The 25,424-nt window shown below is 38.3% G+C and overlaps 1 protein-coding gene across 1 annotated transcript in view; it reads left to right on the top strand.

Moving 5' to 3' along the window:
- LOC308264147 (cytosolic beta-glucosidase) overlaps nucleotides 1-25,424 on the top strand; it is a gene marked incomplete at both ends in the record, with an annotated part of 134,585 nt that overhangs the window by 63,108 nt on the left and 46,053 nt on the right. Inside the window, 2 exons of the mRNA XM_080697268.1 lie at nucleotides 9,148-9,944; nucleotides 10,668-10,791. Of these exons, the coding sequence (XP_080553394.1) occupies nucleotides 9,148-9,944; nucleotides 10,668-10,791 (921 nt within the window). The remainder of the gene's footprint in view (nucleotides 1-9,147; nucleotides 9,945-10,667; nucleotides 10,792-25,424) is intronic.

Genomic DNA, 25,424 nt, shown 5'->3' with positions numbered 1-25,424 from the left:
GAATAAACAAGTGGGATAACATTAAACTAAAAAGTTTCTTCTCATCAAAGGAAACTATCAATAACCTAAAGAGGAAGCCTACAGAATGGGAAAGGATCTTTACCAGCCACCATTCTGATAGGGGGCTAATATCCAGAGTATACAAAGAGCTCAAAAGGCTCTACACCAACAAAACAAACAACCCAATCAAGAAATGGGCAAATGAACTAAATAGACACTTCACAAAAGAAGAGATACAAAGGGCTAATAGATACATGAAAAGATGTTCTTCATCACTGGCCATCAGGGAGATGCAAATCAAAACTACACTGAGATTCCATCTAACCCCAGTGAGAGTAGCAAGCATAAAGAAATCAAACAACAACAAATGCTGGCGAGGATGTGGGGAAAGAGGAACTCTTTTACACTGTTGGTGGGAGTGCAAACTAGTTCAGCCACTATGGAGATCTGTGTGGAGATTCCTAAGAAAGGTGGGAATAGATCCACCATATGATCCAGCTATACCACTCCTGGGTATCTTTCCAAAAGGGTTGAATTCAGAGAAATACAGCAACATATGCATACCTATGTTCATAGCAGCACAATTTGTAATAGCCAAAATATGGATCCAACCCAGATCACCATCAACAGATGAATGGATAGCAAAACTGTGGGAAATACACACAATGGAATTCTATTCAGCCATAAAGAAGAACAAAATTTTATCATTTGCAAGAAGATGGAAACCCCTGGAAAGCATCATGTTAAGTGAGATCAGCCAAGCACAGAAGGAGAAGATACACATGTTTCCTCTAATATGCCCAAACTAGAAAACACAAAGGATACCAGTAGGACCCCAGATATTAGAGGGGAAATACTAGCTAAGTTTTAATGGAAAGATAGGAGAGGAGAAAGGCCGATCTTGATTAAGGAGCATCTTCACCTGAACATGTGTAAAATTATGAATAAGACATGGTTAACCTGGCCAACCATTGGTGGGGGGGGGAGAAAACGGGGGCGGGGGGAGAGGGCACCAAATATAGTGTAAATGTATACTATTTATGTTCAATAAAAAAAATTGTTAAAAAAAATAAAATAAAATAAAATTTAAAAAAAAAAAAAAAAAGAAATTAATGGATGGTATGAATTTAGAAATGTTATGAATCTAGATGTGTTAGGCACACAAAGTGAATTTTTTGTTACAATATTTTTTGTTTGTTATAGTGTTTTTTTAAATTGGAATCATTGCCCTTCTAGATATCAGATACTTCCTTTTTAGGCAATTTCCCCATTTTTTCATACTATACAATCCTGCCCACAGAACACAGTCCACTAGAAAAAGGGAAGACTTTAACTCTGTTATTATATACCTTGTGCAACCTCATGGTGTAAGATAAGCCTGCCTGGTTGTTTTCCCTTTTAAGGTTGTTTCAGTTGAGGTCTTGATAGGCTGCAGTGACTGGCACCCAGCACCAGGGTTCTGAGATAGCTTGGGCAGATGGGATCACCATTTTGAAGCCATGGAAAATTTGACACATAAAGAGAAACCAGTTCTGGAAGAAGTAAGTAAGTAAGTAAGTAAGTAAGTAAGTAAGTAAGTAGATGTGTTGAGAGAAGCTGAGATGAGAGAAGCTGGGACAATGGGCTTCAAAGGCTGATTGCCTCATCTTCCAACTTTGACCCCTTTGAGTTCCAGCTGTAGTTATGTTTTTGCCACTGGATGTCTGGTATTTTTCTGTCATCTCAAATAACATACTTCACAATTGTAACCTGTACCTATTACCCAACTGCCCCAAGGCCACCTTTACATTTGAATTAATAAAGGCTGGTTGATTTTTCCTGTATGCAGAAGACCTTTAACTCAAATGTGTTTCATATTTTCCATAGCAAATAAGTAGAACCAAGCTTAATTAAACATAGAATACGGTGTTGACTATGAAAGACAGTTATAAAAGTTTTAAATTTTAAAATAATTCTTTCTTAAATGCCAAGAAGCAGAACTGGGTCCAAATGATCTTTCAAAGTTTCAAGGTCCTTAGATTAATAACTAATTATCATTTAAAAATACAAATTTGTTTGGTGATGGTGGCACACATCTATAATCCCATTATTTGAGAGGCTGAGACAGCAGGATTACAGGTTCAAAACCAGCCTCAGAAATGGAGAAGATGGTGACCGAGGGAAGCAATACCAGTCCTGTGGATACCCAGTTTCCATTGCCTCAAAAACAGCTTCCTACAAAGCCAGAATATACTATAAGTAGAGAAGTAAAAACTTTGATAAATATAAGGAACAGAGAAAAAGATTAGAAGACTGACCAGAGAGCAGGAAAAACACCTGCCTGCCTTGAGGTGGTGGAAACTGCAGCAGCAGCTCCATCTTGACTCACAACACCAGACTTTGGAGACAAAAAGGAAAACAAGGACTTGAAGTGAACAGCTGCAGATCAACGGGATTGTAAGTCATCAGTTCTTCCTGTGCAAACACCGGCTACAACTTCCAGTGGCTGAGCTCACCATGTCCTCCAGAGATCCAGAGCAGAGCTCAACACCAGAGAAGAAACCTGCTAGCCTCATGGCCAAGGGTGCCTTGGTGGCACCATCTTGCCAGCACCAGCCATGGCTGAGCTCACTACACCATCCATAGATCCAGAATAACATGCACTAAAATCCTAAGTGAAACTGCGGTCTCCACAGGAGAACTCCCAGTACTGCACCCCCAGGGACTCGCGCAGCCTTGATAAACTCCCTGGGTCTGAGATTTTGTGGTTCAACCCAGCAAAGGAGTAGTGGCAGCTGAGGTTACCACACCCTCCAGAAATCCAGAGTGGCACTCAATAACACAGTGAGTGAAGTCACAGCTCCTTTGGGAAAATTCCCAACTGTTGACCCCATAAACTCATGCAGCCCCGATAAACTCCCTGTGTTTGAGACTTTGCAGTTCAGCCTGGAGAAGGTGGGAGTGGGGTCTGCTTTTGGACATAGCAGAGGCTCAGACAGACTCAAGCTCTGATCAGTGGAAAGTGTGTGGGGACACCTATGCTTAATACTAGACCCAACTAGTAGGATCTCCAGGATCACCACAGACTCACAATCATGGTGAATGGGAAGAAGTCAGACCAGCCTAGCCCTAGCTTTGGAGAACAGAGACTTCTACATTGAGTTTGGTCTCAGAGGCATATGCCATCAATAGAGGTAGGGAGAGACTGAGACTCCAAACCTGTGAAAGGCATGGAGGGTAACCTGCACTTAACACTAAATCCAGCCCCATTTATATTGACCATCTGCATAGACTGAGGAAGACTCAGAGAACAAGACTCACCACAGGAAAGGTGCTGGTGGCACTCTGGATCTGTACAGAGGGAGACTGCAAAGGCCCTGTCTGCTGAATAATCATTTAGTTGTAGAGTTGCATTAATTTTGTTGTTGGTGTTGTTTTGATTTTTTGTTCTTTTTTGTGTGTAAGTGTTTGCCTTTTATTGCCACCTACTCCTCTGATAGAGGACTAATATCTAGAATATACAGAGAACTCAAGAAACTCAACACAAAGAAAACAAATAACCCAATCAAAAAATGGGCAATTAAATAGACACTTCATGAAGAAATAAATTAAAATAGTCAATACATGCATGAAACAATGCTCAACATCACTAGCAATCAGAGAAATGCAAATAAAAACTACCCTTAGATTTCACCTAACTCCATCATTCAAAACACAAATAAAAACAAATGCTGGTGAGGATGTGGAGAAGTGGGAACTCTAATACATTGTTGGTGGGATTGCAAAGTAGTGCAACCATTTTGGAAAACAGTATGGAGGATCTGCAGAAGAATGGGAACAAACTTACCATTTGATCTAGCAATACCACTTCTGGGTATTTACTCAAAAGAAAGGAAACCAAACTACCAAACTAATGCATGTGTATCTATGTTCATAGCTGAAAAATTTACCAATGCCAAACTATGGAACAAGTCAAGATGTCCATCAACAGATGAATGGATCACAAAACTGTGGGATATGTACACAATGGAATTTTACTCAGCCATAAAGAAAAACACAATTGTATTATTTACAGGAAAATGGATGGAACTGGAGGACATTATGATAAGTGAGATTAGTCGTCACAAAAAAGAAGAAATCAGATGTTTTCTCCAATATGCGAAAGCTAGAGAGAAATGGGTAACAGGAGAAACTCTATATGAAGAAGGAGATTTATAGATGAAAAAATAAAATGACCTAACTTAGGGGATGGGAGGGGGAAAGAAGAAAACTCTAAAGTACATGATGTATTTAAACAAACATATCAAAGTCAATCACTAAGCCAAGCATGGGAAGGAGGGTGGGGGAGGGAATGGGGTGGGAATTGCATAAGGGCTAATTAGGTGATGTGTGCATGTATGTCTCCACCATCTTTTATCCCATTAAGATTTGTGAATACAATGCACCAATAAAAAATTAAAATAATCAGCCTCAGCAACTTAGCAAAACTCTCAGCAACCTAGTGAGATTATATTTCAAAACAAAAAGTAAAAAGGGCTAATGGGTGGGTCAGTGTTAGAATGTCTCCAGGTTCAATCCTTGGTACCAGAAGCAAAATAAGCCCAAACAACAAGAACAAGAACAAGAAGGTAAAAACCAAAGAAACATTTATTCGTAGGATTAGGTATCACTGAGTTTTACCCGCCTGATAAAGCTGAATGACCTTTGACAATTTGTTCTAATTCAAAGCTCATGACAGTCAGGAGGAGACACTGTTAACATCCCACTTCACGGATGAATAAACAGGTGCAGAGAGACCAGCGATTTGTCTATGATCCTTTGACTGAATTATCTGAGTGGTGCTCTGCTCTTAGAAATTCCACTCCACTGCCTCATAGAAAAGAGTTTCATCAGAGCATTGAATAAGCTGTATAAACCAGAAATACAGTAGTCAGTTCTGGGATATTAAATATTACTTATGCAATGCTTTGGTACTTAAATTTTATTTATCTTCAGTTTGACTCATGAGTATCATGTCCTTTGAATTACATTGGTTGACCATCATTAATGATTCCTCCAAAAAGAAAAAGGAAAGGAATCTCGTATTGTGATCAGGTGTGAAGTAGGCAAATTTGAAGTTTGTGAAACTGAGCACCTTACTCTGTCTCAGGAACATTAGTTAATGTGTGAAATGGTTTTTGGTCATGGGAAAACCTCAGTGTTTTTAGTGGTATGGATTGGGTTTCAATGCTGGCTGTGCCATTAGACAGCACTGATACTCTTTCAAGATCCGTCTTTTATGTGTTTAATAGGGAGAAATATCTAACTCTTGGGCTTAGTGCTAAGATTAGGCAAAATGCCTAGCATCTGGTCTATGTTGTATGACTCCAATAATACAAAACTGATATTTTTATGTTTAAAGCCACTGAAAGGGTTGGCTAGGACAATCTTCACACATATATCAACTTCAAGATAACTATATCATTTTATATTTTGATGTCCCATTGACCAATGCGGAAATGAGGTTTTACATGGGCCCTGAGATGGCTTCCTGGAATGCTTGTTCACTGAGAAAGAAAAAGAAAGTTTCATAAAGTTTGATGAGTGTATTAGATGTTCATTACTACTGCAACAAATGACTAAATGACTATACACTTAGCTGCATAAAATGACAGATTTGTTGCTGTAGAGTTTTGTGGGTCAGATGTCTGATATGGGTCTCTCCAAGGTGGAAATTAGGGTTCTTACAGGACCACATTTCTCTCTAAAGTATGTGTAGAGGAATCTGTTTTTTGGTTTCTAGTTGTTGGTAACATGTAGATTCTTGAAGTCCTTGTTTTGTTGCTGGCCACCAGCTGAGGACCATTTTTAGTTTCTAGAGGCTACCTGCATTCCTTGGCTTCATCTTCATAACCAGCAATGGTAGGAGAGACTTGAACATTCTGCCACCTTTTCTGCCTCTTCTTTTGTTGTCGCATCTTTATTTTTTTCCAGTGGCTTAAAACAAAAGTTTATTTTTTATTTATATTACATTTGCATGATGAGTCAGCCACAGACCTGACACTGTTATTATCTCAGCAACAGAACCCAGGATAATGGAACAGACAGTTTCTAGCCTACTTTTCTGTCTTTTTCTTCTCCTTTGAAAGACTCCTGTGGTTGTATTGGGTCACCCGAACAATCCAGAAACGACTCCCTACCTCAAAATTCTTGCCTTGGTCACATCTGAATTCACCCATTTCATTGTTTGGATACACACATTTTTGGAAGGGGAGAAGTTAGCCTGCCTACCAAGTGAGAAATAGCACACAGACTTGTATCCCAAATATGATATTGTTATGAATGGCTCACACTCCATTCCAGTCTGCAAAATAAATGTGGGCTTAGTTGTTAAAAATACTTAGCAAGTAGCCAACACACGAGTGTGAGTCATCTGATTTCTGTTTATCCTGCTTACCTTTCCCATTTTTATTCCTCTTCTGATGAGCTATGTACTCTCCTCATCTTGAACACATGCACTGAAAGAGCCATATTATTCTAAGAGAATCAATATGCAAAAATGGCCAGAATATATATGAAAATAAAATTGTGACCCTACATTAGAAGCCTAGGCTGTCAAACCACACTTATGCAGAACCAACCAAGATAATTACGACTTGGTCAGTAATTATCATTCTCTCTCTCTCTCTCTCTCTCTCTCTCTCTCTCTCTCTCTCTCTTTCTCTCTCTCTTTCTCTCTCTTTCTCTCCCTCCTTGTCCATGACCTTGATTTCAACTCAGGAAACTCAGGATTAACAAGTGAAATCCAAGTATGCTCCTCCAACCAACCACATAGGATAAGTGTCTTCTTTTTAACAATCTTCCGTCTCTTCTGTGTCAACCATCTTCAGTTAGACAATATATATACCCTATAATACTTGACTGCCTTTGAATATATTCCAGATACAAATAATGCTGGCTGAAGCCTTGCTTTGTAACTCTGTCTGTTTTTCTGATTTGGGTGGTCTTTATTTCCACATTTCCTTCCTTTTATTCTATTCCTGGGTTGCTTTTTCCTTTTCATCTTGTGTGGGTAATTTATATTTGCCTTTTAAGTATCAGCTTAGGTGACACTGATAACAACAATAACAATAATAATTATCACTAGAATGATAGCTAACCCATACTGAGCCCTTACCATATGCTAAGAAGTGCTCTAAACCTGTTCAATTTACCTATTCATTAAAGGCTCACAATTCTGTTCATTGCAATAGGTTTTATTGTTATCCACACTTCATAGAGTGGGGGAGATAGCAACTTGCTGAGGTCATGCAGAGAGATTAAGCAACTTGCTGAGGTCATGCAGCTGGTAGATGAAAGAGCCTGGGAAAAATTTAGGTAGCCTGGTAACATTGTTCACTCTTGGAACCATTATGTTCATTGCTTTGAAAACTACCTTGACTAAGGTTACCATGTTATACTTGTACATAAATGAATCTCTAGTTCCTCCTAATAAGCTATTGGAGAAGATAATGGTGTTGATTTTGCTTATGTTTATGTGTCCAGCATGTAATAATTATTTTTATCAATGTATATTTAAATGATGAAAAAATGAATGATTGAATACATGAAGCAATAAAAAAGTGTGACTTACTATTTTTTTTTTTTTTTTTTGTTTTGGTGGTACTGGGGATGGAACCCAGGGGCCTTCTACCTCTGGGCTACACTCCCAGAACGATTTTATATTTTATTTGGAAACGTGGTCTTTTAAGGCCACTGAGGCTGGCTTCGAACTTGTGCGATCCTCCTGTCTCAGCCTCCCAAACACAGGAATTACAAGCCTGCGCTATGGCCCATGGCTGTTTTTTGTTTGTTTGTTTTTTACATGCGAGGATACTCAGAGTAACAAACAAAGAAAGAGCCTTTCCTGCTGGTAAACGTGTAATGTGATATAATTCTGCATATGAGTTTACATCTTTGTTCAGCAATTTCTTAAAACAGGACAGCTTCTCTCTTACAAGTTTCAGTTTCCTCCTTACTACTTTAAAAATATACTTTTATTGGTGCATTGCAATTAGACATCATAATTGGTTTCAGAGTGCCAGGGCTGCCCATGCATGCCACACTGGTGGGTTTCTCCTTGGGTCCTACACCTGCCTTTCCTTCTCTATACATGTTATTGAGATCAGCATTGGCAATATTTTTTGAAGTGTATTTTACATTGCACCATTTAAAGTGTTCCTATACTTTTAAACATAAAAACATGTGTAGAACTAATATCAATCTCTCCCAAGAAAGTCTCTACCAAGACATAGGAGTCATTATGAGGCTGGCCTTGGTTTCTGAGATAGAGCATCTTCAATGTAATAACTTTTTTTGCATTATTGGGATTGAACTCAGGGGCATTCTACCTCTAAGCTATACCCCTAGCCCTGTTTTTCATTCTTTATTTTGAAACAGGGTCTCACTATGTTGTGAAGGGCTTCACTTATTAGCTGACATTGGCTACAAACCTCCTATCTCAGCTTTCCAAGTACTGGGATTACAAGCATGTGCTACGATTCCCAGCTGTAGTAGCATTCTTTTGGACTCTGCAGCCCACCTAAAAGTACTCTCTCATACTTGCAGTCCCAGGAGAATCAGAGTTGGGGGTGGCCCTGTGATCTCATGCATTGTGCCAGCATTTTAGAGCAAATGTCCAGACAGGTTCTCACAATGTTCCATACCTCTGGCGCTCTGTGTGCTAAACCTATTCAGGCTTAGTGGTTTTTCTTTTCTAGAGCAGTGGGAGTAATAGGTCTGGACAAGCATTCAGGTAGCTGTCACAATCCAATACTACTGAGATTCATTCATTCATTCATTCATTCATTCATTCATTCAACAACTCTTTATTATTTACTTATTTCTGATAGTATCCCAGAACTTGGGAAGCCAGAGATAAATTAGACATTCAAGACCCCTGCTTTTAGGTGAATTGTATTCTAATAGAGTTAAGAGACAAAAATGAGCACACAGACAACCAAATAACAAAATAATTCTGGTACCTGTGACAGTAGCACGGCATTAAGTGACAGTGATTTGCTTATATGTATCTGTTTCAGAACAAGCCTCTTCCCATATGCCACTGATGTCACCCCCTCGCACTGATTCTTTCTCTCTTAAAATTTTTCAACATCTTAAAGAGAGCTTTTCTCATATTTTCTCTCTTAGGAATTGATTATTACAACAAGGTCATTAATGATTTGTTGGCACACGGAGTTACACCCTTAGTGACCATCTATCACTTTGATTTGCCTCAGGCCTTGGAAGACCAAGGAGGCTGGTTGTCTGAGGCGATCATCGACATCTTCGACAGATATGCTCAGTTTTGCTTCCGTACTTTTGGGGATCGGGTCAAGCAGTGGATCACCATAAATGAGCCCAATACTTATGCACTGATAGCATATGAAATGGGTATCTTTGCTCCTGGTGTACCTCACCCGGGGACTGGAGGTTATCAGGCAGCTCATAATATGATCAAGGCTCATGCCAGGTCCTGGCATAGCTACAATTCCTTATTCCGAAGAGAGCAGAAGGGTATGGTGTCCCTATCACTTTTTTTTGGCTGGTCAGAGCCAGCAGATCCCAACTCAGTGCCCGACCGGGAAGCCACTATGAGAGTCATATCTTTCACTTTGGATTTCTTTGCTAAACCCATATTCATTGATGGTGATTATCCTGAACTTGTCAAGTCCCGGGTTGCATCCATGAGTAAGAAGCAAGGCTATCCATCGTCACGGCTTCCAGAATTTACAGAAGAAGAGAAGAAAATGATCAAAGGCACTGCTGATTTCTTTGCTGTGCAGTACTACACAACTCGCTTTGTCAAGTACCAGGAGAATAAAAAAGGAGAACTAGGTTTTATTCAGGATATGGAGATAGATTATTTTCCAGATCCATCTTGGAAAGGTGTGGGCTGGATCTACTTTGTGCCATGGGGAATACGGAAACTACTGAAGTATATCAAGGCAAGTGCATGGTTTGTTTGTGTCCATGTATATTCCAATATGTAAAGATGGCAAGACAGGCCTATGTATATGGAATTGAAAAGGATGCTTTTAGGTAGTATGTCCATTTGTTGGCCAGTGAAGAACAGATTAAGATTCGAGTTGGTAAGGGTTAGCTAACTGGTAATGGGCTGCAAAATCAGTAGTCATTTTACAATTTGCTGCTAAAGTCATTTATAGCCACGAAAGTAGTTTGAACATATTTTTTCAAGCTGGCACCACAGTTGTGAATGTTAAAGGACATTTTAAGGAAAAAAAATCTGGCTGGATTCTATCCGGATTGCCACTATGCTGGATGGTGTCCAGGTATCAGAAATTAAAATTTCAAGTTACTGGTTTTCAGGACCCCTCCTGTGGGGATAGAGAATGTAGCTACCAGCGAGACTAAGGGGTTAAGGAGCAGTGACAATCAGCAGATGCTGATGGGAAGAAAGATATTTCTGTCTTCTCATTATAATAAGAGTCATTTGACTGTCTTCATGGACATTTGCACAGTTTTGCTTTTCCATTGTTAGTCATAAAAGGTCAGTGTGTGGAAAATTAAGTTAATAGGGTCAGTGCAATTTGATGAAAACTAGTTTTGGGGTTGTAGCTTCAAGAAGATAGAGGGTAATGCACCTGATTTTATGAGCTTTTTTTTTTTAAACATCTGTTTGGAATAAAACTTCTGCTCTCTTGTTCTAGGATACGTATAATAACCCTGTAATTTACATCACCGAGAATGGGTTTCCCCAGCGTGACCCCCCATCTCTTGATGACACTCAGCGCTGGGAGTATTTCAGACAGACATTTCAGGAACTGCTCAGAGGTACCATTTGAAATGATGAAAGATCAATTGTGCAAACTTAATATCATTTTCCCATGTGCTTATTTGCATTCAGCAAAGACCAATGATTTTGAAAGTTGAAATTCATGTAAATCAGTATAAATCCATGTAATTAGGAGAGGGGAAGAAAAGTATTTAGGGAAAGAGAAAGGTGAGGATTGTGGCCTAGCTTCAACCTTTTGACATTGAATCAAGTAAAAAGTAACTGTCTTTAGCATTTTTGTAACTCCTGGGTGAAAGTGACAAGAATACAAAGAGTAGTGGCTTCTGGGAAAGAATATTAGTTTTTACAAAATGATGAGCACTGATCAATGCTAGCATTTTTATTTTTTTATATTTTAATATCATCACAACCAAGATAGAATCTACAGGATTTTTAAAGGATCTACGTTCAGCAATTGTCCAATAAAACTCAAAATGGCATCACTGTAGTCAGGTGTGATGGTACATGCTTGTAATCTCAGTACTTGGGAGTCTGAGAAAAGAGGATCACAGGTTCAAGGACAGCCTCAGCAAGTAGTGAGACTCTCACGATCTAGGTGAGACCTTGTTTCAAAATAAAAATAGAAGAGGGGTGGGGTATCCAAATAATACCTTGAAGGAAGGTATTGGGTTTGATCCCTAGTAACACACACACATGGCACCAATGTATGTTCCATTTAAGATGTAACCATGCATCTCAGTTAGAAATCGCTTTTTATCATAGAGAGTATGTGAACTGTGTTCCAAGACAGTATTACTATTCTTTTCCTTCCATGTAATTCTTTTTATATAAAAGGAAATGATAGTAGACAACATACATTTCCCAAATGGTTAGTTTCCCACTTCACTCTTCAGCTTCCTCCTGACATACTATTGCTTAGAATACTGTTTTTCCTAAGTTTCAAATCTCTTCCCTATAAAGGAATCAGATGATAGAAGCAAGTTCTTGTGCAAAATGAGACTTTCGGTTTTTTTTCTTTCTTTCTTTTATTTTTTGTACTATGATAGGCATTCTCACTTTTTTTCTATTTGAAAACTCCGGAAATTATTCTTTCCAATATAATTCAGTATTATGCTGGTAACATCCAGAAAGAATATTGGAAGTTGATGCAAAGTGATCTCTTTCTAAAATCTGAAATATATTGATTGGATTGTTCACTTAGGCTTGGAGTTTATTGGCAGAGTCAACTGGATTCCTACAATTATTTTTGCAGTACTGGGGATTGAACTCCAGGGTACTGTACCTCCAAGCTACACACCCAGCCTATTTTATTTTTAATATGAAACAGGGTTTCACTAGCTTGATGAGAGTCTCACTACTTGCTGAGATTCTCCTCAAACCTGTGATCCTCCTGTCTCAGCTTCCCAATCACTGGGATTATAAGTGTGTACCACCACACACTGCTAGATTCACACAGTTTGACCCAAGCAAAATAATTATTTTGTTGTACACACAGAATAAGACTATGATCCCATGGTCTCCCATTGTTGAATAGAAATGCACCTTCTGATTGGCTGTAGATTTGCCTTCTAATTAGATGGAAATCTCTAAGTTGGAGCTCTAATGGAGCTTTTCTCTTCAGTTCTCCCTGTAAATGTATCCTCTTCACAGTCAACCCATTGATGCTCTGAGGTTTTATTCTGAAAAATGGGTGGGCTCTGGGCTCTCAGGAACATCCACGAATACACAAATGACATGCCTAAAATTGGTCTGTATATATTTGAAAAATAAAGAAAAATAGAAATTGATCTTTTTTATTTCCAGCCTTTTACTCCATTTACAACTAATAATATAAGGGTATTTCATTGATATTCAAAATAGTTTTAAGCACATTCTACAGTTCCTTAGACTTATAATGCTAAAAATTCAGTGGTAGACCCATACACCAAGATGATATAAAGATAGAAAACCAGAAGGTGAGAGAGAAATATGTGAGAAGAAATCAGCTACAAAGGATCAAGAAGGAGAATAGGGCTAATAAACAAAACCCAGTTTTCAACATGTTGAATTTCTATTATGTCTTTAAATTACTTGATGGGAAAATATAAAAGGTCCTCAAATTTACAATGATTCAAATTGTTTTATACCTCATCTCATGGATGGTGCAAAAGTGATATACATTCTGCAGAAACCAGACTTAGAAATCTGAGTTTTGATCTTTTGCTGGGCTAGTGCCATACTATACAAGTGAGTATGGAACTCAGTCCTGCGATGCTGGCCCTCGGCAGAGCGTGGCAGCTCCACCACCACCAGGAAATGGTGAAGGTGAACACCGGAGACCGTGTGTACCTTGTTGTACAACTGTACCATGTGTACAGTTAAGTATAGTAAGTACATTTTTGACTTAATGCTGGTATTATTGGGGTTCAGCCCAATTAGAAATCAAGGAGCAACTATATTGATGCATGTAAAACATTAGTTGTTTCAGACATCTCTGTCATCCTCTGAATCTTCACTATAGACTGTATTCATTGTAACTAACATAAAGTAACATTTTAATTTAAAAATGTGTGTGATATTTAAAAGTATATTTTAAGATGTATAGAAAAATATACCTACTGCCCAAAGAACTCTGTACATAAATAAGTATATTTATTTATACACTTATTTGGTAGATAGAGTGACAGATATTTTTCATCAAATCTTGTAGAGGCCACCAATGATTTCTCCTGTGTAAAAGCTTTCTTTCCAAGTAACAAGTTCCCTCCTTTCTGTAAACTTTCCACCTCCCCCTATGCAGTGCTCACAGTGGGGCAGCCTAGCCAGTAGGTTAAAAGGCTGTGCATATCATCAGTAATTGATTGGCCCACATGTGGGCACATGACATCAATTCAGCCAATCCTAGCTCTTCCCTGGGATTTAGAACTTAGACCAATTGGTTTGTCCCTTAGTTGGGGTGGGCGTGGTGGAGCTACATGGGCCGTTGGTAGCTGATTTCTGTCATAGATGCCTAGGAACAGTGAGAAGAGAAGACACTCTTGCATTAAAGGAAGTAGACAAGAAACAAAGAGAATTCCTTTGAGCCTTGGATTCTAGTTTTTCCTGAAATCTAACAGTATGCATGTGTTTGAGAGACCTTATTTTTACTTATAATGAAAAAAATAACTTTTACTCAAATCTTTCTACCTAACTCTACCTAAACTTATTCTGATTGGGCTTCTATCACTTAGAACAAAAACAGTTTTATTGGTATTATCATCTCATCTCGTTTTTAAAACAAGGATATGAGATTCCTCCTCCTACCTGACAGAAAGAAGAAACTGACTTTCACATAGGCTAAATTACATGTGCAAATCAGAAAATTACTAAGTCAGTCATATTTTCTGGCATAAGGCAGAATATGCACAATATTAATATTACTATTGATCACCTTGGTTTTGGATTTGGGGCTTTTTGAGTCAAAGTTCCTTTTTTTTCTCATTACACAGAACCTCTTCTTTCTGTTTGGTGCTCTAGGCTTGCATATATTCTTTAAAAGTAGTTCATCCTGTCTTTGAAAAGGCCAACAGATTCTACGACCTTGGACAAAGCTCAGACAGCCCATATCTTACCTCTCATCAGGAGAGCTGAGCTGAATTTACTAATCGGTTTTCTGAGACTCCTTTGAGGTCGTGCTGATGATCATGGTTGGCAAGAACTTTCCTAGTAAGAAGCATCCTGTGAGCAATTAAAAATAATAACAGGCCAAGGAAGACATCTGTGGGAAGCCCTGCAGGTGAGAGCCCACCAAGCCCAGGGTGTCAGATGGATGATGGCTTTGCGATTCCCACAAACAAAGCCTTCCTTCCAACATCACGCATACGGACAGGCGCATAATGACACTAGAGCTGGATCAATGGGTCTGCCTGGAGGGCTTACTGAGCTCTTCAGGTAAAATCCCACAGCAATTAATCGAGCAGTAAAAAATAAGCTAATGTTTCTGTTTCCTTTTGGGAAAGGATAGAAAAAATGATGGAGAGAGAAAGAGAGAGAGAGAGAGGGGGGGAGGTGCTTTTTAAATTATTTCATTGTTTAATTGTATTTAAATTTAAGTAGGTTATATTTTAATTAATGTAGATCCAGATAAAAGTAAAACAACGACCAGAACCTCAAATATAATGCAGCTAGACTTGCATTCCAACTGCAAATTACTCAATGACAGGTCTTTGGCAAATAGCTTAGCCTATCTAACCTTGGCTTATGTACACATAGGAAGAATGCATGATTGTCACAAAGATTCTGTTTAATGAGTTATTGTATAACCCTCTCTCCAGAAATTATGTGGTGCAAAAGCATATCCTTAACTAGTGGTAACCACCATTATTATTATAAAACATGCACTGTTAAAAATATAGGTATCACTCTTCCTAGTTAATTTCCTTGTTATTAAAAAATGCCATGTTTGGTACTCCAAGCTTGCATAATTATTTTCAAAATGCCATTCCAGGACTTGTAATTTTTTGATTTATTCACCTTTCCCTTCTAAGTTGTAGCAGAATATTTCTCTTATATCTGCACATTTTTTTAAAATCACTTTTTTGGAGGAACCTCTTGAAATGTGTTTTAACATGAACCCACTGGTGATTTACAGTCTGCATGGTATGGAGAACTGAAAACAGACTCCATTCATTATTTAAATTTGAGATGTTACCAGACCGAGTGAGAACTCAAGTCCTTGACGGTAGAAACAGATGTCAAGCAACTGAGCATTGCTGTGCCACCCGAGTTTTTCCATGTTTGGGAGTCAGTGGTTTTCCAATAGTCAAAAATTTCTCACTTCATATGAATCTCTATTATGCTCATGAAATTAACAGCAGTGCAAGCCAGGCGTGGTGGCGCACGCTTGTAATCCCAGCATTCGGGAGGCTGAGACCTGGAGGATCGCGGTTCGCGGACAGCCTCAGCTACTTAGTGAGGCCCTCTGCAACTCAGTGAGACCCAATTTCAAAATAAAGAATAAAAAATAGGGCAGGGGGTGTAGCTCAGAGGTTAAATGCCCCTGAGTTTCGTCCCCAGACCCTCAAAAAAAAAAAACAAAAACAAAAAAACAACAGCAGTGCACATGCTCTGGGGCCAGTGAGCATATATGTAATGCACACAAATTCATGTCTGTCTAATCTCAATGTTGTGTGGAGGGGAGATTGTTCCCAATGGGCAGGGCTCTGCCAATGATGGGCCCAACTCTCCTGAAAAGAAGTCCAGCCTGCACCCAGCCTGTTCCACCCTCATGCCCAGGGTATGTCTGCTTTTATTTCGACTGAAGATCTTTCTTCCACCTAGAACTCTATGCTCTTTGTCTTTTTCTCTGCCTGATCCCATTGTTTGGAGTAGGTGAATGTGCTTGATGTCAGGCTGCACTGTCCTCATACTGAGCTCATTATCTTTGGGAAAAAAACTTGGAAGTAGGCAAAGCTTTAATCATCTCATTTCTAACATGGGGAGAAGCTGGGGTGGTGGTGCGTGTTGTAATCCTAGTTATGCAAACCTCCTACAGCAGGTTCTAGGACAGTCTCAGCAATATAGGAAGACTCTCAGTAACCTAGTGAGACCCTGTTTCAAAAACAAAAATATAAAAACGTCTGGGGGTGTAGCTTGGAAGAAGAATGGCCCTGGGCTAAACCTTCAGTACCAATAAATAAATAAATACACACATAAATAAATATAAATCAAATGTGGATAATATGAGCATCCACCTTACAAAGAATGGGGGAAAAAGGAACAAGATATTGTATATAATTTCTAAACAGAGCATGGCACATTACTGAGGAGTCGGTAAATGATGGCTAATTTTGGGTGTGTGGGGGCATAAATCCACTAAGAGCTGGAGTCCTGTTTCTTATAATTAGATCTTCATCCCTGAGCACCAGGCCTGTTTTATCGTAGTGTGCTACACATTTTTGTTGAATTTGGTTGTGTCTATCAAAGAAGGGTTAGTCCATAGATAATGAGAAATAAATGATGAAATGATTGTGAACTATATTTTCTTTCCCTAAGGAAATATACTCCACACAGGAAAACAAAGGGGATGGGGGACTCAGCCTTCTGGAAAAGTTTCTGAGCCAGCCCAACTTTCCAGGCAGATCCATGCCTGAGTTAGCACAGCGGTGGATGATTGCAGGGAAGGTTTGTTAATGACCAGCTTTAGGCTTTTAATGACAAAACCCCTCAGCAAGATGTCATCGAAGTTATTGAAGACTTCACTAGAAGTGTTGAAGCTGATACATTGTAACAAGAAGGTTATAAATCTTGCAGCTTGGATAGACCACCAAGACAAGATGCTGAGCGCAGAATCACCCCGCTGCTGTCTGTCAGCCTCATCCCTCCCCTCCCTTTCCCACGCAGAGCCAGTAAAGGAGAAATACATCCGTTTCCCAAAGTAGTGCAGACCTGGCAGCCCCCTGCCGGTGCCAATTTCAGATCACAGAGGCCCATTTAACTGGACAAAATGTGTTAAGCACCTGTGTTTTCCTAAATGTGCATAAAACCCCTAAGAATTAAGGAAAGATCTTGAAAGTTAATACACTGACCTTTTAGAAACACTAACCAATTAAAAATCCATTGCAAGCTCAGAATAGAGACCCAAACACCTGAATGTAGATTCCCACACCATATCTATTGTTTTATTGCTTCACAAGGAAGAATTTTGTCATCTTGGCTCCTGTGAAATAGCTCATCTCATAGTACTTGGGGTCCATATGAAACATCCATGTGTGGCTTTGGGTATATATCTGGTGGGATGCTGGATTGACTTGGTCCTGCTAGCCAGGCTGTTTCTGGTGGTTCGGGATGGGGCCAGGTCAGAACAGAGAACAAAGTATGAGATTAAAAGGCTGTGCATGATAATGGTTAGTAGGTATTCATGTATACAATAGTGGGATTTTTGTTAATTTAAAAAAATTGACAAAAAATGTATAACTTACAACATTTTTCTTCGAAATATGTATACATTGTGGCATGGCTAAATTGCAATAATTAACATATGCATTTTCTGTTGGGGGACACTTAGGCTGATTTATATCTTGGCTGCTGTGTATAATCCTGTGATGGACATGAGAGTACCTGTCTCTTTGACATTACTATTCCCTTTCCTTAGGTATAGACCCAGAAGTGGCACTGCTACATCAGATAGTAGTTCTATTTGTTCAATTTGAAAAGTGATAAAAAAAACAATTTTCTATATCTGTGTTCCAACAAGTTAAATACTTAGTCCACATAGAAACTTAGCAGAACTTATGGAGTCAGCCTTAACACTAGGATGCTGGGTGACCCCTTGATTTATTTCCCCTGCTTCTATCCAGAGGCTTACTCGACTTTTGTTCTCCATTCCCCTTGTGAAGCATGGCAGAGTAAAAAGCATGGCAGGGGAGGGTTTGCAAAGTTAGGAGAGTGAGGATGAGACTGAATCCTATGTCCTAGCATCTGTGTTAGGGGATGTCATCATTCCAACTCTTTGAATATCAACATCTTTACTTGTGAAATGGGATCATATTAAGTGCTATTCTACCTAACCCAAAGTCAGTGGTGAAAATAAAACGAGGTTGTTTATGCTTTGAACACTTTAACGTATTTAATGTTATTCTCATACTCGGTATGTGTGCCTTACACTTTTGCTCAAGGACATTCTTCACTCTGGCCAAAATACATCATCTGGACCCTAGCATTCTCCACTACAAAAAGGACGCATTGAAAGGATTCCTGTGCCTTACTTTTTTTTTATTGGTGTACTGTAGTCTCACATCATAATATGGGTCATGTTGACAATGGCTTATATTCACACAGTACTTGGTGCCTACCTGTCCCCTCTTCCCCTTTTCTCTCCCTCCCAATATTGGGTGTCCAGGTTAACAGTGTTATATTCACATGTATACACATAGTCATATATAGCTTTTTCATAAATAAACCTCAGCCTTCTTCTTCCCCTACCCTTCTTTCCTGGCTTTGCTGAGGTTTTCCCTCCATTATTTGAAGTTCTTCTGTCATCCCTAATATTCCCTTAGCTTGAGCATATTAGAGAAAACATATGTCCCTTCTCTTTCTGTGTTTGGCTGATCTCACTTAGCACAAGGTTCTCCAGGTCTTTCCATATTCTTTTGAATAACATGGCTTTGTTCTTCTTTATTGCTGAGTAGAATTCCATTGTGTGTATTTCTCATAATTTTGTAATTCATTCATCTGTTGATGGAGACCAAGGTTAGTTCCATATTTTGGCTATTGCAAATTGTGCTGCAATGACATGGGTATACATATGTTAATGTAGTTCCCTGATTTTAACCCCTTTGAAAAGATACCCAGGAGTGGTATAGCCGGATCATATGGTGGATCCATTCCCAGTTTTCTAAGGAATCTCCACGGTGATCTCTATAGCAGCTAAACTAGTTTTCACTCCCACCAACAGTGTAAAAATGTTCCTATTTCCCCACATCCTCGCCAGTGTTGGTTGTTATTTGACTTCTTATATGCTTGCCACTCTGAATGGGGTTAGATGGAATCTCAGTGTAGTTTTGATTTGCATCTCCCTGATGGCCAATGATGTAGAACATTTTTTCATGTTATCTATTGGCTATTTGTATCTCTTCTTTTGTGAAGTGTCTGTTGTTTCCGTCAATATCCACAGACTCCTGATTGTATGAATTACTAGACAGAACTTCATGCTATCTGATTTTTGCTACCAGTCAGCTTGATACTATGAGGAAGACAATCCACAAAATTATACATACAAACATTAAGCATTGGTGACATACTTGCTTTACAGGCTCCCTCCTTAACGTAGGCTTGTCACAAGGACTTGTCAAATATGACACTTAGATAGATGGAACTTGATTATTGAAGACAATGCCTCTGATAACTCTTGAAAGAAAGAAAGTCATTTCCAGGAGAAAATGGAAGTTATTAGAAGACAGAAGCATTCCCAAGAGAAGCAGTGTGCGTAAAGATTTTATTCACCATTTTTAAATTCAAAATTCTGACCAGAATAAAATTTTGGAGTTTGATCTATATACTTAGTATTCAGGAAGTGCTGTAGTAAATGTTTAATGAGTGGAGAGAAGATTGAGTCTAGATTAGCAGGAAAACTGAATTGCTTCTGGGAATTTCAGTGGAATATTAGATTTATGCCATGTGTTTTTATGATTTTTAAGGAAGTGGTAGATCATCTTTACTATTATGAAAATAGTGACCATGCACTTGTATTATTTATGGGTGTTAATTATACACTTTTGATATTAAACAGGCTTCGGTGACACTAGCTTAATTATACTAGAGTTTTAAAGCTCTTTTTATATAAATACTCACCCTTTCTGTTGCTCAGTTTCTTGATTGGGAACATAAAACTGTTGAACTGGCCGATCTTTTGGGTTCCTGCCAGCAAAAGAATTTTGTGACTTTCTAAATATTCTTTCTGGAGAAGTATGTCACAGACCATATTTTATTAGAACTCTTGATAATTTCTTAAGCTATAAAATTAAATCTAAGGAATAGTAATTAATAGTCTTTAATTTTTTTCCTTTGGTCATCTTATCCAGCTGCTTAATTTGAATTTTAACACCTGTCTAATATGAACATAAATCAGTCCTTGCTCTTCTGTGCCATTTCTGTTGCTATTGATTCTAGTTCCAGGTAACATTTTCTTGACCTTCAGTCTGGTGTTTTCTCTTCAGTTCACTCATACTGAAAATGAACCTCACTTTTCTTCCCTGGAGAAAGTTATCCCTCTGCGTTTATAGTGTCAGAAGGACACGTCAGATTCAAGTTTCACAAAGACACTGTAGAGAACAATAGACTCTAGAAAACTGGCTGAACAAATAACTCCAGAACATTAGTCTTAAAGTCCACAGCTAAACATATCACCAGCATCTCATTACCTTTCAAACCCGTTTATGCCAAGCACCATCTAACCCATCAAGTCTTAAGAAAATTATGATTTTTTTCAAACTTTGCCATACATGCATGACATAATTCAGTTAGGCAAACATAGTAATTTTAATTTTCCTTAGACTTATTGTGAGCATGAAGCTTTCTTCTTTGGGCAAGATTCTGAATTAGGAGGGGAAAGCAAGGTGCAGCATGTTCAGAATGACTGGTCCACCAAGATTGCATGTGGAGACATCATGTTGGGGAAGCCTCTATTCTACTCTGACATTTGAGTACAGAGTTTACGGGGCTGCTTTTGCCTAAAGTTACTGTTTAGATAGCATTTTCTTCAGTCCAATAAAAATAACAGCCTGGTGATAGATATTAAATAGTCTCTTTTGGAATAGAAAGTAAGTCTTATCTGAAAGTGCTAGGTACCGAGTTGGAGGAGGATGCCCATCGCTTTCAGTATGTCCATGTCATCAACAGCAAAGTCTCCTGTGTGTGAATACAATTAGCTAATGAAACAGCACCATGATTTGGGATTGTTTCATGCCTTTCAGCTACCTTTTTCCTCTTGTTTGGGAAAATTCATTATAGAAGTTGCTGCCTGCTTTAGAGATAAATGAAACCATTATGGGTAGAGGAAGAAAAGACCCTGAATAATTTTCATTGGTGCCAGTGAGTGAAGGCAAACAAGGAACCATGAGGGTTTTAGGTAAAAAATGTTAATGAGTTGAGAATTACAAAGTAGACATTGGGTATAGGATGGGGCAAGGATTGCATTGCATCTGCTGAAGAAATAACATTATCTCTTTCCTGTATAGGTGAAATTATTCCTTAAATAAATCTAAAGCCATCTCAAAGTCCTAAATATTTTTAATGACTATGTTCTTTTATGAGTAATAGTTCAATCAAATATATTTCATAGTGAAAAGTGAGAACGAATTAGATCATCATTCAAAAATAAGTAAATGAGTCTATTTTAAGTGTCTGTACGTCTTTGTAGACCACATTTAGGTGGCAGAGGATGTGTCTGTTTAGTCTTTTTAAAATTTTTCTTCCAAAGTGATTCTGGACATGTTCCCAATCCTTTGGCTCAGCAGTTGGTCTTTTATTTAGAAACACCTTAAAAAATCTTTCTTGGCCCGAGCTTGCTGCCTTCAAGAATTTTTGGTAGAAGTGTCAAGAGCGATGCAGATAAAAATCCTTCAGCGCTTCTAGTAAAACGTACAGCATGACCCATTGATTGTGTATATGTTTTGGATAGGCAGGCAGAAAGTTTCATGATCCTTTTACACAACAAAGATTTGCTCATTTAACATAATGTACGGCCATATTCTTTAAAGACAGATCTGTGTCGATAACATGGCTTTGATAACCTTTCATGCTTTGACTCTGAGCAAGTTACTCTACCTCTGTGAATATTTGTATAACTCTGAAAATTTACTTTTAGTGAGGATTGATGGTGTACTTTCTCTCCTAGAGAAATATCTTGCACATAAATCCTCCAAGTGATAACTTTTGCAGTAAAGACTTTGTTACCCAGCATCCATTAACCAGAATTTTAGAAAAACTGTGACTTCCTGCATAGTCATCAAGCACTGATAATTTATGCTTCTCTTGATGACCCTGAAATGCATTCTGAATAATTAGAGAAAGATTAAATTATAATCAGTTTAGTTTCAGTGTTAAGTGTATTTTAATTTATTCCCATTTTTTAAAAATTTGTAATCCTTCTGCATGTGGTAACAATTAGCAAAAAATATTTGATTAGCTGAAGCACTACATTTCCTGACTCTCTGACAAATAGTTTATTGTATATTGTTGGAATCCAAACTCTGCTCTATGGATAAACTAGGTATTCTCTGGATAGATTTACTTTATGTGAGTCTTCTATTCATTTTTAGAACCAGTATATTGACTTATTTTAAGATTCCTTAAATAATGGTCTCATAGTCCATACAAGGCCCTCTTTGCATATTGTTTTGATTAAAAGATCCTAATGGTGGCCATCCCCTCTAATTTGGTGCAGGAGAGTAGCCCAACCTTCTAACCAGAGGTTGTTCTCAGCTGTTCTTTTTCTATGGATTTCTAAAGATGGGTATCTCAACTGATGCTAGTTATCAGGCTAACATGGTGTTTGATCAACCTTTACTCTTATGGAATCAAGTTTAAGACTGCTTTCACCAGACTTTTAAATTCTGTATAACCTATCTGATAAAAGTTTTAACATGAATGTTCTTATTTTTGGGGTTCTTTTTGAACTTTCCACATTTTCCCCACTTCTCTCCCTCCCCCACACTAGTGCAGTATTAAAAGATGGATTAACACCTGATCAGTGTTATAAAGTTTCTTTTTTAATTTAAAATGACTTACTTTTAATGGCAATTTTCATTCCATCCTCTTTGTACAAGTGTGTCAATATTTTTTATGTTATATATATTTTTTATTGAAAATAAATCGTATACATTTAAACTGTACCCCCACCCCCGTTTTGCCTTCCCCACCTCCCACCAATGATTGTCCAAGTTAACCATGCTATATTCATACTTTTACACGTATTTGGATGTAGACCCTCATTAATCAAGTTCAGCCTTCTTCCTCTCCTATCTTTCCATTCAAGCTTTGCTGAGATTTCCCTTCCATTATCTGGAGTCCTTCTGGTATCCCCTATGCTCCCTAGTTTGGGCATATTAGAGGAAAGATATGTCCCTTCTTTTTCTGTGCTTGTCTGATCTCACTTAACATAATGCTTTCCAGGACTTTCAATCCTCTTGCAAATGACATGATTTTGTTCTTCTTTATAGCTGAATAGAATTCCATTGTGTGTATTTCCCATAATTTTGCAATCCGTTCATCTGTTGATGGGGACCTGGGTTGGTTCCATATTTTGGCTATTACAAACTGTGCTGCTATGAACATAAAGTTTCTTTAAAACCTTTTCAGTATTATTGTTCTTGTTGATCTCAATTTCTGTGGTGCATTTTCAGGAAAGTAGGTTGATGTTCATGGTTCAACTGATCAGAGCATTCGTCAATCTCCTTGTGTCTCCCTCTTTCTGTTCCTGTTTAAATCTATGCTCTACACTAGTTTTCCTCTTTGAAACCTGACAGTCTTTTTGCTTCATTCTCAGTTAAGGTAAGGAGGAGGCTGATTCTTGCTTGTGTCAGAGGACTAGAGTTAAGAAATGCCAGTGTAAATTTAATGATAAGTATTAATTTCTGTCAATTATTGGAGATGGGCCATTTTATTATATTCAGGTTCTTGATAAACAGGAATTCCAGCTGGTAGACCAGGACCAGGGAGGGAAGAAGGAGAACACAAATGTTGAGAGCACAGTTGTTGACATATACAGGCCAAAGAGATTAGCTACCAGTCATGTCAGTAGTTTTCAGACTGTGCTCTATGGAGTCTTGGGTTCCACAGAGATACCTTTGTGGTCTCTGTTGAGTTACAAAAAGGGGAAATATGAAAGCAGAGACCGAGGGACCTCAGTTTTTATTGGCTGTATATATTAGAAATCCATAAAAAATTTTATTTAAAAGTGGAAAACTACTAAATGATAGGGATCTCATTACCAGAAGGGAAGAAACATAGTAGCTTCTTTGGGGAAATGAAGTTTAACTTTTTTTCTCTTTCACTTAAGATAAGTGAATTATGTTCAAACATGTAAAAAAAAATACAGGTATTCATGCAACTGTAGCCCAGATTTAACTACCATGAATATTTTTCCACTTTTACATTATATTATATATATATTTTTTTGTTTTTTGGTGGTACTGGGGTTCCTGGAAGCCCTTCTACCTCCAGGGTACACTCCCAGACCTATTCTTTTTATATATATATTTTTTTATTTGGAAACAGGGTCTCTTAAGCCAGTGCGGCTGACTTAGAACCTGCGTGATCCTCCTGTCTCTGCCTCCCAAGGGCAGGGATTACAAGCGTGCACCACCATGCTTGGCCTTTTACTTTATATTATAAAAAATAAAAGGTTTTTGATCTATGTGAAGCACCTTTGTCTCCTTCCCAAACCTTCTCTTCCTCCCTGTCCTGGGTACCGTTGATCTTGAATTTGATGCATGTCCAACTGTACAATTTGTACATTGTTTTATTTACATAAATGGTATAACATATTTATTTTCATCATTATGTTCTTTGGGATTTATCCATGTTGATACTTTTAGGTCTGATTAGTTACTTTTATTATGTTTACTCAGCGTTTCCATCACTGAGACTAAAATACCTGATAACAAAACTTACAAAAGGAAAGGTCTATTTGGCTCACTGTTTTAGAGGCTCAGTCCATGGTCAGTTGGCTCCAAGGTGGAAACCACCATAGCAGGACCTGTGGTGGAGAAAACTGCTCACAGTCATGGTGGCCTGAAGCAGAGAGGCAGGGGAGGAAGAAAGGTTCAGGTACAGTCCACAAGGTCATATGCCCAGAGAACCACCTCCTTTAGCCATGCCCTGCCTTTAAACCTAGTTTCATTGCCTAGCATGGGAATTTTGGAGGGTACTTAACATTCAAATAGTAATGTAGTGGCTCCAGAGCATTTTAAAGTGTGAACAGACCATATTAATTTTTCCTTTTGCTGATGGATATCAAAGATCTTTCCTTTCCAAAGTTTGTAAAAATTTTCCACTTTTACAAACAGTGCTATATTGAATATCCTTAAGTAGATCACATGCTTGAGAAGCATTTTTAATATGGACTTTATAAAGAAATTGTAGTTCTGGACTACGCAGTATCTTTGACTATTTTAAATAAGACTTCTTTTTCTCAAAATAGTATGTTTTCCAG

This window comes from Muscardinus avellanarius, assembly GCF_963383645.1.
Source record: "Muscardinus avellanarius genome assembly, chromosome: 6".
NCBI lineage: Eukaryota > Metazoa > Chordata > Mammalia > Rodentia > Gliridae > Muscardinus > Muscardinus avellanarius.
Note: the sequence above shows the minus strand (reverse complement) of the source record. Positions and strands in the feature narration are given on the sequence as shown.